This window comes from Brachyistius frenatus, unplaced genomic scaffold, assembly GCF_029030835.1.
Source record: "Brachyistius frenatus isolate BFR_SWC_R1_liver_20210118 unplaced genomic scaffold, ASM2903083v1 Contig_17, whole genome shotgun sequence".
Taxonomy (NCBI): domain Eukaryota; kingdom Metazoa; phylum Chordata; class Actinopteri; family Embiotocidae; genus Brachyistius; species Brachyistius frenatus.
In genome coordinates this window covers 513,180-527,128 of record NW_027210616.1, presented here as the reverse complement: position 1 = coordinate 527,128, position 13,949 = coordinate 513,180, and the positions used below count along the sequence as shown (strand labels likewise).

The following is a 13,949-nucleotide window of genomic DNA, read 5'->3' as shown; positions in this document are numbered from 1 at the left end:
ATGAGGAGCAATCCCAGCGTGACAACATGTACTGCGAACCTTAAAATGAGAAGATGCAAAGTGTTGTTTGATACATTATTCTGATTATGAATGTAGAATTATTATTTTTTTTTTATCAGTACATTAAAATTATCATTATTTGAACATTTGAACCATCAAAGAACCCTTCCGGCTAACCCTTCACTTCCAAGTTTTATTTCTCGACCCAGTTTAGTGCATCATTGTCCTCTCACTGGCCCTTGCATCAACATAATTACATTATTGATCAGGGCTGGAGAAAATCATTTCACTGATCATCTTTTTTTTTAACTACAATGCCATCTAGTGGATTTCAGTGACAGCTCTGTGAGAGGAATCGGCACTAACGAGATACAAAATCAGATGTAGAGGACTCTCAGTGGAGGAGCTGTTGCAGTCACCACCTCTCTGGCATCTCTGCTGTAACACTGACGCAGACTCAGTGTTGGTAAATCATTTACAGATATAATTGTGACATTTACTCGATAATAGTAGCTATACAAGTAAAGTTGGCCTGATTGTATTTGCTTTTAGGTTCATGATAATCTTGTGGTCTGTACAGTTAGGGCTTATCTTGGTAAGAAAACTAATGCCACTAATAATAATAATAATAATAATAATAAGTGTCAGTAAGACCTTACTGATCTCACTCCTTTAGTATTTGTGTACGCTTCCAGGTAAGTTAAGAAAAACTTTGAAAAAGGTTTCTGGCAAGCAGCTGCAAAGCTTTTTTGGGTTTACTCAACTAAAAAGGTGAAGTTGAAGGAACAAAACATTTCAAGTTAAAAGGAAACGATATCCCAACATAAAATAGTCAATGCTGGTGATGTATTTTTTTTTTTCAATACACACAAAGTTTCTAATATGTAACAATTTAAAAAGTTGATTGTATAGTAATCTTAAATTGGACAAACTTAAGAAGGCACTTTAGATAAACTTCTTAACACAAGTTGACATAACACTTTACTCATTAGTTGAGTAAACTCAAGAAAAGCTTATTGCAGCTGATTTGCCGTATTTTTTTAAAAAGTTTTCTCAGCTTTTCTATTTTTTTTTACAGTGCATAATAATTTCCACACAGTCCCATAAGTGCTACGGATTTCTGTATCAGTGTAGCATCACCAGTAGATGCTGTCTTATAAACAACGGTGCAAAAAAAACTACAGCAAGTCCATTTATTCCAGTACAAATTTGAGCTACTTATAGCCAGTATATTGATCTTTTATGATACTTTATACTTCTATTCCACTACATTTTCCTCATCTAGGCCTATAGCTATTTATCTGACAGCTATGCTTACCAGTTACATTTCAGATAGATAGAAAGACAAACAGACAGACAGACAGAGAGAGAGAGAGAGAGAGAGAGAGAGAGAGATACATTTTCGGCTTCAGTGCTTATTTTATTTAATATAAATAAAAAAAACAACAGAAACTATTAGATTTGTAAAAATCCGACTGATGTTTCACAGTGTTGATAACAGCCACTTTGAGGGTAAAGGAGTAAATACAAACCAACGCTCACATTCAGAACAGCAACACGACGACAGAATCCAACTGTTTTAAGGTTTCTGTGGCACTTTCCTACTTGGCTTTTTAAAGAGGGAGACATGGTATTTCAAGAACACCTCGCACAATAACTGTACTTTATATTACACATTTACACAGCACTGTCGACATAGCGAACTGACCTCATAGATCTGGCACATTCAAACGTAGAAAACAGAGTCATGAAGTGAAGTTATTGAGTCAAATCAAGTCAATACCAAGTCACAGAATAAAAAGTAATGAATTCAGCTTCAGGAAGTCTCGCTGTAGGACTGCTCGGGCTACAATGAGACACTTAAAAGTGCAAATAAGAGCTTCAGAAAGAAAGAAGTGCTCAAATTTTTCCCACTCGGGTTGACAGTTAGTGGATACTCTCTCTGTCATTATTAAGAAACTTTAGGTTGAGACAGAAACAACACACGACTTCTGACGCACAGCTTTAACACTTAACACTGTGGAAAGTTTTCCAACAGGTTTAAGGCATGATCATATGGCAGCAGCCTTAAACCAAGAGTTGATCCATCCTGACACGAGGAGGCTCGTCAGAGTACCGAAACAACATAGTCAGGGGGTTTGTAAAATACTGTAAATTATTTTGTATTCCAACAAGCCTATTTTTTTTTTTTTTTTAGAAGTGAGCCAAAAAAAAAATCTGATATAAAAAAATGCAGACATTCAAATGAAAAAGAAATATCTATTTCGCTTTTTTTTTTTTTTTTACTTAAAATCAGCATTTTATCAAGTACAATGCGTTTAAACAAATAGTAGACCTCATGTCATCTTCGCAGGAGTGAGAATTTCTGCCGAGCCAATTATAGGACTGTTAATAAAGATGAAAACTTTGGGGGAATATGTGCTGGAGAGCAAATTGAGTTTTAAAAGCTGTGAATGTAACACTGAGGATGTCTGTGTGTGTAATTTCAAAAGTGTTCTGCAATATTTTTCTGAACGAGATAGTTAGAAACAGCTCAGCACTGATCTAAAACTTCTTCCAACTAAAAGGAAGCTGGATTTTAAACACATTTCACAAACGCTATATTGTTAAATGCACTTTTCTTTTTAACAGATATAACTAAACTCATTGGACACGATTCAGATTAAGAAAAAAAAATTAGGACGCAAAGTGCAAGACTACAGGTAACAAACCATGTCTTTCTCAGAGGCACTCCTGTAGACGGGTTGCAAGTAAAGGTGCTTCGGCAGTCACATTAAAAACAAATTGAAATGTTACTTTTCATGATGGACGTGATAGTCAGTGATGGATAGAAGAGAGGAAATCTTCCACTGGTCGTAACATAACTGCTCAAAACCTGTGAAAACATAGAAAAAGTAGCATATGGAAGACTCAAACTGTTTAATTTAAAACCCTGATGAGTTCAATTTTAACTAAACAAAACTTCCGTTATATAAAAAATGGCAGAAAAGCTATAAAACTATTTAAAAAAAAAAAAAAAAAGAAAAGATGACTGTCATTATATTCTGTCATAAACTTCTGGAATGTTTTCTTCACTGTGTAAAGTGACAGGATAAGGTTGGTGTTTTGGGATATGTTATTATACAGCTACATTTCAAGCATTTTGTCTTTGATTTCTCCCCTAACTTCAATCCGACTGGCCGTTCTGGCAGCCTTTTAAATACAGTTCGTCCTGCGACAAATGGCCGTCGAAGCCGTCCATGTAGAGGCTGCTGGTGCTGCTGCCGCTGCTGCCCAGGAACGTGCCGACCGCCCGGCCCTGACGAGCGTGACCGACGGCGTCGCTGAACACTTTGTTGATCTGCTCCTCTGAGGGCATCCACCAGTCTGGGTTTGAGGCACAGTGCATCCGGATAAACTCTGGCAAGATTTACAATTACAAGGTTGTTTTTGTTTTTTTATTTATTGAGAATTATAGTGAGTCTCATCAGGCTTTGACAGGAATGAGGTTTTGGAGGGACTTCAGGTGGAGTTTGCATGATATTCGGTGAAGTGATGAGGCCGAGAAGACAAACAATGGCCAAAAGCAGAGCAGTAGTATTACCTCGAATGTGCATATACATCCCGGTATTGCGGCAAAGCGTGTAATACACCTGTCAGTCCACAAGAGGGCACCGGGTCAGTGCCACGTTTTGCCTCGCCTGGTCGTGAAAAGTTTTTTTTTTTTTACTTTTGGTCTCGAAGAGACTTTGAACACTGTTCTTTTTTGATAAAAGCCCTGCGTTGTTTTCATCCCGCCACCCTTGACATCATCGTTACATGGACTCACATGACCTCAATCACATGACCTCCTTCTTCGACCCTGGTCATCCATGCCTGTATTTTTCACAGGAAACTGACACGGTATCCTCTGCTGGACTGACAGGTTTATTACACGTTTTGGCGTGATACCCGGATGGCAGGTCCTATTTTATCTTATTATTGTCAACCCTGTGCCAGTGAATGGATTAGACAAGAGTTTAGAAAGGCACATAACTGTGTTTATAAGGTCCCACGGTTCACTCTGCTTATCTGTCGCGAGGCATCGTTCAGGATAAATTGAAGTTTTATCGATTTAAGATTAAACTGACAACAGAAATTTGAGTTGTTGTTTTTTTTTTTTAAAAGAATGTACGTCTTTTTTTAAAGCTGTTCGAATTGCCGTTGCTGAAATGTTTTACATAAATAAACTCGCCCGGCGTTTCCTGACATCAGATGTCAGTTGGTGAAGGAGAGGAATGAGAAAAAACACTGAATCTGATCAGTTATACTTGAAATCCCTCCACCACAAATGGGATATGTTTCAGATCTTACACTGAGTATAAAGATGAGAAAATCAAACCTAAAATTTGAATTTGTTTGTGTATATAGGGCTAAAAATAAATCTGTGCCATATCTGAACCAATAAAGTCATATTTGGCACATTTTTGTCTGCAACACAAACACAACGTCAGTTTCAAAGAAGTCTGTTTTGTATAATTATGAGCCCATAAATAATGATCAGAGTTGATATCTGCTGCATTTCAATTCTGAAACAAGACTTGTAGAAGTGGAGTGCTCTAATGAGCACGGCCCTCCATCATTCAACCACTGAGAAATATTTGATAAGCAGATATTTGCCAAAGATTCGTGTAGGAGTTCTACTAATATTTCATGCAAATTCAGAAGCCGATTGAATTATGACACAAATACTGTTGTGAATCAGACATTTTCAGGCCGAGTACCTCTGAGGCAGCTGACTTTGACCGGGTTGAGCGGTCGTCTCTCCAGGCCCGGCTCCCCTGAGTGGACTGAACGCTTCCTTTTGCCCAAACCACAGGAGAATTTGAGCTCATCTGTGGTGAAGACGTAGCGAATCAGGTAGCGCAGCAGGCGTCTGCCGTCTTTCTTCGAGGAGTTGACGGCCTCGTCCCACTGCTTATTAGAGATGAAGAGAGGATAGTTCTCCAGGAGCTGTTTACTGCCCTGCAGGGAGGAGGAGGACGGAGGTGACACTCAGATGGAGTTCAGGTTTTCAAGCTTTTAGACGTAGCATCTTCGCGATAATGTGATGCATTACAGTTCTGTCACTATGTAGAGATAATTTCACTACTTTCTGTTCATGTCATGAGCAGAAAATGATTAATTGTGCTCCTGAAAAAGAAATGAAGACGCGCACCTCAAAGACTGTTTGCCGTTCTTCTTCCTGCACAGACACAGTTTTTAATGGTCACACCACTTGATAAGACATTTCCGGTGCATGATGCACCTGTTCAGATATTCTTGCACCTTAACATATGCTACTGATAACACATGCTTTGAATAGCTGTGAACAATGTGCAGGAGGCTGTTTCCTCACCTCTGTGAGCTGGTCCTCTGGCAGCGGCTGGACCAGCTGGTTGTGAAACTCAAGAACAGTCTTGAAGTAGTCAAGAACATTTTGACAGGGAACTGTAAAAACACAAGCTAATGTGACCAGTAATAGAAACACATTGTCAAAGTTCCCTGCAAGCAACGAGACAACTTCTATGGTGTGTATATAATTAAAGAAGAATAACCCTGCAACATTTCCCTCCTCCTTTAAGGATCCTTTTAACTCGAATGTGTTGTAATTATGAGCTCAGATTGAAGAAATCCGCTGTGTACACAATTTCATGTGCAGATAAAATAATCTGTTTTAGAGTAAATTAGATTAGTGTGACTCTGGGGAGCTCAGAAAGCTTTGGAGAGAATAGAAAAGTTGGCAAAAATAGATGGTTTTATTAAAAGATTGTGTGATGCATTTAGGCAGCAAGACCACGAGAAGGAAAATGATCAGACAACCTTTCTGATAATCAACTAATCATTTACACCATTTATCATAGATGGTAAATATTCCTGTACATGTGAAGTCAACAACCAAAAAAAAAATACCCATTTGGACACTTTTCAGCTCAATCTGTTTCTGACTAGATTTACAGACAGGCGAAATATTATCGAGTTTAACGATCCATCTATTAATTAATTGGTCTATCAGCAGAAAATTCATCTTCAACTATTTTAAAGATTAATAATTGTTTTAATATTTAAAGAAAAAGTACTTATGTTCAATTGAATGGGCTTCTTTTGGTGCATTTGCTTTTCATGCTAATGAGAAATCAAATAACTTTCATTTGTGATATTTTGTGGACAAAACAATTAATCCATTAATGAAAAAAATGTATAATAAAAATAATAGTTGCCGCCCTAGAAAGGGAAACCAATAAATGCAGATGCTCCCTTCCAGAAAAAACACATGAATTTCACGTGACCACATATACATGTGATTGTACACATGTTAAACGTGTTTTTCCAAAAGGAAACATGTGTTTTTGGAACATTTTCATGGTGAAATGTGTGAAGCCCGTGTAGATTCCCATGTGATAACCTTTCCACATATTTTCCCCATGTTATCATATGTGGCAACACGTAAACATGTGTCACACATATAATCATGGGAAAACTCGTGTGTTTTTCTGTAAGGCCGTTCATGCAGAGTACTGTGAGTCACTGAATGTTTTTTTATAAGTTTAAATATTATGCCTTCACAGCTACCAAATCTCTTATAGACCACACTCTCAATCGATATCATGTAAACTCTAAAAAAGATTTATTAGAAGAACAGAGCTCCAGCGGGGTAAAGACTCTATGAAAAGAAACCGTTTGCTTCAATTTGTCACCATTCTGTATCAATAAAAGTACGACTTTAAGAGACCCTTGTCCCATCCCAAAGTTTAGCACCAATACCCAGCGAAGTCCCGACTTTTATTACTGCACCTGGGATATTCTCCAGCTTGTTGCGGAGCTCCTCGTTCTCCTGCTGCAGGGACAACACCTCCTGCTCCAACTCCAGGCAGCGTGGACAGCAGCTCTCCTCCTCCTCTTCCTCCTCAGGCAGTGTGGACGACGGGTGGCCGTAGGACTCTGACGGAGTCGGGGAGCCCCAGCCTCCCATGTTGTGCCTTGGAGGAGACACCCCCGTACCGGGCTCCGCTGTTGGACACTGCTCTTCCTCTAGACCCGCAGCCAGATGCTGCTGCTGCTGCTGCTGCGACCCTGAGAGCAGATAGTTCTGTAGGGAGTCTGTGAAGATGCGGAGAACTGCAGAGGTCTTTTGTTGGTTCAAATGGCTTTGTTGGGCCTCCTCCTCGGGGTCTGTGGTGGAAGAGCTCTCCTCAGATTTGGTCTTCCCCAGTGAGGAGCAGTGAAGGCCCTGAGTGTCCCCAAGCCCGTCTTCCAGCTTGATGTTAGGGGTGAGGGAGGAGGAAGGGGGCTCCAGGAGACGCCCGTTATTAAGGAGGCTGAGGACTCGACTACACTGCTGGGCAAAGGCATCCAAGATTAGACGGTTCTCTATGACAAAGAGAGGAGAAACCAGGTGTAAAATGACAAATCACGACACAAGACATTGTAAAGTCAAGACCTACAATATTACTGAGAGGGACCAAACAATTCAACAATTCCCACATGAGTGACAGTGGGGAGAAAACAACTCTTTTAACCAGAAACCTCATGCGGCCACCTGCCTCGACGGGTTCCGGTGACAGGAGAGCATAGAGAGAAAAGAACACCATTGAGAGAAAACAAACAATAAACACTGAGTAGGTTAGTGGGGCTAGTATTACAGATTGGAAACATGTGGATCCAGAGCAGGACATACCTGCAGAAAGGTTCAGGGAGAGAGGACAGAGAAAATCACAAACTATAGTAGAGAGAAGACAAAAAGTTAATGCTATGCAGTACTGGCATATAAACACATCGAGAGTCCGTTAATCAAAAAGGAAAGTTTTCTGCCTTATCTTAAAAGTAGAGAGAGAGAGAGGGTTTCTGCCTCCTCAACCTAAACTGGGAGCTGGTTCCACAAGAGAGGAGCCTGAAAGCTGAAGGTTCTGCTTCCAACTCTACTTTTGGAAACTCTTGGAAAAACAAGTAAGCCTGCACTACGAGAGCGCTATGTTGGGATAACAGGGTACCATGATGACTTTAAAATATGGTGAAGCTTGGCCATTAAGGGCTTTATATGTAAGGAGAAAGATTTTTAATTCTATTCTGGATTTTAACGGAAGCCAATGACGAGAAGCTAACATGAGAGTAATATGATCTCTTTTGCTAAAATCCTGTCTGCACTCTCACTGCAGCATTTTGGATCCACTTTTAAAGAGTTATTGTGACATCCTGATAATAAGGACTTATAACAGTCCAGCTGAGAGGTAACAAATGCATAGACTAGTTTTTCTGCATCACTCTGAGACAGGAAGTTCCTAATCTTGACAATACTGAATAGCGAAGAAAGGCAGTCCAAGAAACTTGTTTTATGTGTGAAGTAAAGGACATATGCTGTTAAAAAAAAATAACTCCAAGGTACTTCACAGTAGAGCCCAAAGCAATTCCATCCAGAGTAACTCGATGGTTAGAAAGTACGTGAGCCTTGATGTCTTTTAGACATGCTAGAAGTCTGACTAGCTGATTTGTTCCATCTTTATAGATCAATACAGCTGCGTGTCGTCTGCATATAACAATGGAAATGTATGAAGTGGTTCCTCATCATATTACCAAAGGGAAGCATGTATACCATAAAAAGTATCGTTCCCAGTGCAGAACCTTGTGGAACTCAATAACTAACTTTTGTTTGTGCGGATGAGTCGTAGTCATAAAATACTGTGATCGACAGTGTCAAATGCAGCCCTGAGATTCAGCAAGAAAAGCATAGACACGAGTCCAGTGACTGAAGATATGAGAAGATCGTTGGTAACTGTCACTGGTTCTGTTCCTGTGCTATGATGCCCTCTGAAGTCTGACTGAAAATCTTCAAACAAACTATTTCTGTGAAAACAGTCATGCGATTCATTTGCAACAGCTTTTCCAAAGATTTTAGAAACAAAGGGGAGTTTGGATATCGGTTTATAGTTGGTTAAAACGCCTGGATCTACACAAGGCTTTTTAAAAGAAAGGTTTAATTACAGCAACCTTAAAAACTGCCTGTGGTGCGTAGCCTGTTGATAAAGATGAATCTGATCTAATATGGAAGTGTTAATTAAGGGTATAACATAGTGTAGTTAGGATTAGGTCTGAAAGACAAGTTGATGGTTTAGATGATGTAATTGTTGAAGTTAGCTCAGACAGATCTGTAAGAGAGATGCGGTCTAAAAATAAATCATGTCTTACAGATGTTTCCAAAGCTACTGAACTTGACGATAGATCTGTGACAGCTGTGAGAGGGATGTGATTATTTTTCTTACTAGTAGTTGCAATTTTATTTGTAAAGAAGCTTTGGAAGTCTTTACTACTGAGAGCTAAATGAAAAAAAAAAAAAAAAGAGAGCCTCACAAGAGCTGTGACTCCTGGCTACAGTGCTAAAAAGAAACCTGGGATTGTTCTTGTTTTATTTTGTTGTGTTATTGGGGAACATTTTTTAAAGACAAAAGTACTTAATCTGCATGCCATATTATATATGCATTAGTGTGTCAGCAGCATTTTACTGTTGTAGCTTGTCAAGGTGTTTCACTGCTGTAGTTAGGTTGTTTAGTCCACTGGTTCCTCACACAGGGACAGAAAATAAATAAATATGAGCGGTCATGAGATGATATATGGGGTAAAAAAAAAAAAACAAAGCTCTGCAAGTCAAATTTTGCATAATTTGAACCCTGAGAAGTTTAGAGGGCAAATGTTTCAGCTGGAAAAAAAACTCAAGTCAAAGAGCTGTTTTAAGTATTCATGGGTTTAATCTTCCGAAATGCAACGTGTTTTATCTTATTGTGTATTTTTTTTTTTGTAAAATCTTAATCCGCAAAATAGCCAATAAATAGCCAGTAAATCTAAAATGTAGAGAAGTATAAAGCAGCAGAAAATGGAAAGGACAAGTATTAAAAAATAAAACTTCACCACTTACACTTAATAAAACGTACTTTACTTTTGACCCGTGATGAAACATAATTTGTTTCTCAGTAAACTGCACAGTTTTGTAAACAATACAATTTATTCTGTGTTTTACGTGTCATCACATTTAGTTCTTTTACTTTCTGTCCTCCGTATCTTTTTGTGGCAAAGTGTTTCATTACAGTAGCATACAGGAGGCTCCTCTGCTCACAGAAATGTCAGCGTGATTATGCTGATTTATTCAGATGTCAATAAACTCCAGAGTTACATTATCTGTGACCAAATCCAGACGAGCAGAGCAAATCAGCACAGACCTATTGTCCAGAAACAAGCCTCGGCGTATGGTTTCCCTGGTAGTCTGGGCACGTCTCAATGAGATGATCTCACACACACCTCCGGTGTGATGATTATGAGTCTACTGGCCTCACACACACACACACACACACACACATACACACACAGACAAAATGAGTTCTGGGAGGCCATTGCTGCATTGCCACTCGCTCAGACGTGTCTATCAGCCTGGCGCAGATGTGTCGCATTTATTAATATGCGTGCTGTCTCTGTTTACCCGTCGAGATGTATCTGATATAATTTGCCTTCACCCTGCACCCCCCCACCCCCCATCCTCCTCCTTCACCACCCCCCACCCTCGTCTCTTCTCTCACCAGCTCTGTGGCAGTGTGAGCTGAGAGCCTCATAAAATTTCATTAAAAAACAACACGGTCGGCTGAGGCAAATTTATGAGACCCATTTATTTTAATCACAACTCTTTGGGAAAGGCTTCTCAATGCAATTTGTGTTATTGTGTGCTGTACTGATTGCCCAGTCCCAGAGTCTATGGTGCTTCTCCTCATAAGAAAGGACATCAAGTGTTTTTGTTTTTTTCCAGCCATGAAAAGGACATTAAGTTGTTCCCATCATGCAGATAAAAACACTTTGATGTGTCATTATCAGTGCAAATTCATGGCACGTTTAGCCGGGAATGGATGCTGCATCTTCTGCAATTCACTGGAGCAGAGAAAATATGGTTTTGTGTGATTATTTCACAAGTGATAACAGGATCATGTGTGTGCCAGAACAGATGCAAACAATGGGATCATAGAGACAGGAAACAGATTCAAGTGGCTTAAAGATATGATATTAATGATCAGTTTTATATTAAACATGTAATACTTGATGCACATATTTGCCAACTCACATAAAGGTTAGTTAATATGAGGCTACAGTGCAACCCGAGCTCTGGCTCAACACTTGATTGCCTGTAAAGCGACAATAACCAGCAGCAAATTGAGCCGCTGCTGCCAGCTGTGATAAAGAGATTAATATCTGATTAAAGGATGAGGTGTCTAATATTTAATTTCATAACTGCCGGGATTAGGTTCATTGCTTTCATCTTAATGTTGGTTCCCATGGACCCGCCCTCCACATGGGTAACACATTTCTTCCTGTACGGCCCTCTAATGAACAGCAGCTGAGGAGAAAAATGAGCAAGGAACAATGTGTTTCAACAGGAGAGTGTGAGAGCCCATCTCACGCACACACAAGTAAACACACAAACACACACACACACACACACACACAATTACCCAGTGTAATTTTTTAGCACATCCACACTGGAGATTCAATCATGACTGCTCCCATTACAACAGCAAATCCATCACTGCTGACAGGGAGGGGGGGAAAAAGGAAGGAAAGGGAACAAAAAAAAAAAAAAAAATGAAGCTCAGGTGATGTGGAGCAAACAATAGGGATGCTGGCTTTTTGGCCTTCCTCTAAGTTTACTGACTCGATTCATGCCCATATGTCTGCTGCCGAAACCCCCCCCAAAATAAACACTAATATCTGTGTAATCTGGAGACACGTAGACGGGAAAACTCTCAACATCCAAAATCTTGAATACTAATACCACTACTTGAGCGCTAAAAGAGATTGGAGCAGACCCGAGCAGGAGCACTCTCATCACTCACTCTGAAGAAGTTTGAAACCCACCTGTGCTGATACCGTAGGTGCAGTCCGGAGAGAATCTGGGCTCCGCTCCGCCGCTGCTGGCGCGCCGCTGCAGGTTACCAAGAGATACTGCCGCCGCCGCCGCCACCACGCTGCCCGCCGCGGCTGAGGTGGATGTCGGGACCCTGCTGCTGGGCCTGGTCTCACACGAGAAGCGATGCTGCTGCTGCTGCTGCTGCTGCTGCTGAGGCGTCGGGTGATGCTGCTGGCTGCTGCTGATAGCGACGCTGTTTTGGTGGAGCTGCTGCAGACGCTGTTGGTGTTGGGGATAGTACTGCTGGAAGGGATGATGAGGCTGCTCGGGATGAAAAGTGAAATGATGCCCGTCGCCAAACAGAGGCACCTCCGCCACAGCGGAGCGGTCAAAGCGCGGCTTGCCCGCCGAGCGCTTGCTCTGAAAGGTTTTCAGGCTGCTGTACGGACCCCGTTGTTGTCGGCACATCTTCGGGGCGCAGGGCCCTTCATCTGCGGGCTGCGTCTCTCCCTCCATCCCCGGGGCCAGGTGTCACAGCGCGGCGGAACAGCTGCGTGCGGATATCGTGGCGTGCTGGTGTGACAGGCAGCTGATGAGCGAGGGGATCAGATCGTCACTGTCTGGCTAGCTTTCCCTCATCCGCGCCGTGCGTGTGAAGGGTGGGCTAATTTACTGACAAGTCGCCGCTCCAATCCCCGGTCGGGAGCGCCGATACCGAGACTCCTCCAGAGGGAAATGCAGGCGGGACTTGTGCGCCGCTGCCTGCCTCCTTTGTAGCTCAACAGCCTCACTCAGAACAACGGGGCGCTATAGCAGTTGTACAATCTGAAAATAATAAAAAAATAAAAAAAAATAATAAAACATCCTACAAAAGAAAAAGGCAGTGGCCATTTTGCAGCTCGGCTCAAAGCCGCAATAGAGCAACACAGATGACAGAAAACAACAACAAAAAAGCTTCTGAACATTAGGTGGAGCTAAAAAAAAACAACAAAAAAAAACAGCACAGTTCAAAAGTCTTAAGTGTCACAAGTGTCTTTAGATTAGAAATGATTATTGACAACAAGACTATACAATAAACTATATATATATAAAAAAAAAAAGGAGGACAGCCTCTAATTTGAGGCCAAATCCTACTAGTTCCCGGCGATCTAAAGGTTACAAGCCTACTTAATCAAATTAGATCAAAAGTCCATATTATTTTATTACCTGATGTCCCCCGATAAAAGGCAGGTAACAGCTGTCCAATAGCGCGGAGGTCCAAAAGTTTGCAGCACCACATGGGGGCGCTGCATCAAAAGGTTTCAAACAGAGGAGAGGAGGGTTTAAAGACCTGCTGCTGATTACCGTCCACTTTTTTTTAATTTTTTTTTATTTTTTATTTTTTTTAAATCTCTCCGGACAGGTCGATAACGTTTTTTTTTTTTTCATTCTGTGGAATATCAAAATACATGGAAGAGTTTGTTTCTCGACACCAAACTGAGAGTTGGCTACACGACAATAATGCAACAAAAATACTGATTAAACAATGACATGTATATGCTCATTTGGCCTGTTATTAATCCACCAAATCAGCGAGTAATATTTAGAAGATAAAAATTAAACTGAAATGTGAATCCTTTACAAGAAAAAAAAATAATAAAAAAATAAAAGCTGCCAGAAACCGTTGGAGTTAAAAGATAATAATTGTGGATTTACGTATTTACAATATAACAAATGTTTAGTCTTAAATGTCAAAAATAATGAAAAGCAAAGACACAACCCGCTTATGTTTAGTAGTTTAAACACAAATAAACGAGTTGAAGTCATGCGCGCCGCGCGTGTTATTTACGCAACTTCACGCAATCGGGAGTAATTGGCGTCTCGCGCACCCCCTGCTTGCCGCCGCGCCACGTGACCGAGCACGTCCTGTTAATGGGAGTTACGTGCGCGCGTCTAAAAACAACCCCCGAGTCACAAAATCAGCAAAGCTCCAGAGAGGTGGGCGCACAACTTCCACACTGACACCGACACACGACCACAGGAGCGTTATTCACCACAGAGGTTTGAGGGGAAACTCGAGCGCGTTTGGAGTCGC

General features: G+C 40.9%; 1 protein-coding gene across 2 annotated transcripts; it reads right to left on the bottom strand.

The window, feature by feature from the left end:
* Positions 1–2,940: 2,940 nt before the first annotated feature.
* On the bottom strand, positions 2,941–13,159 carry LOC138618472 (BEN domain-containing protein 4). 2 transcript variants are annotated; one of them, XM_069694196.1, is made up of 7 exons: positions 13,082–13,159; positions 11,884–12,700; positions 6,793–7,368; positions 5,357–5,448; positions 5,177–5,203; positions 4,743–4,983; positions 2,941–3,399 (listed from the first exon to the last, which is right to left on the bottom strand). In XM_069694196.1, exons 2-7 carry the CDS (start codon positions 12,389–12,391, stop codon positions 3,167–3,169), a joined length of 1,677 nt encoding a protein of 558 aa, XP_069550297.1. In that variant the 5' UTR covers positions 12,392–12,700; positions 13,082–13,159; the 3' UTR covers positions 2,941–3,166. The 2 variants fall into 2 exon arrangements, with proteins under 2 accessions (XP_069550297.1, XP_069550298.1); XM_069694197.1 differs by lacking the exon at positions 5,177–5,203.
* Positions 13,160–13,949: the final 790 nt, after the last annotated feature.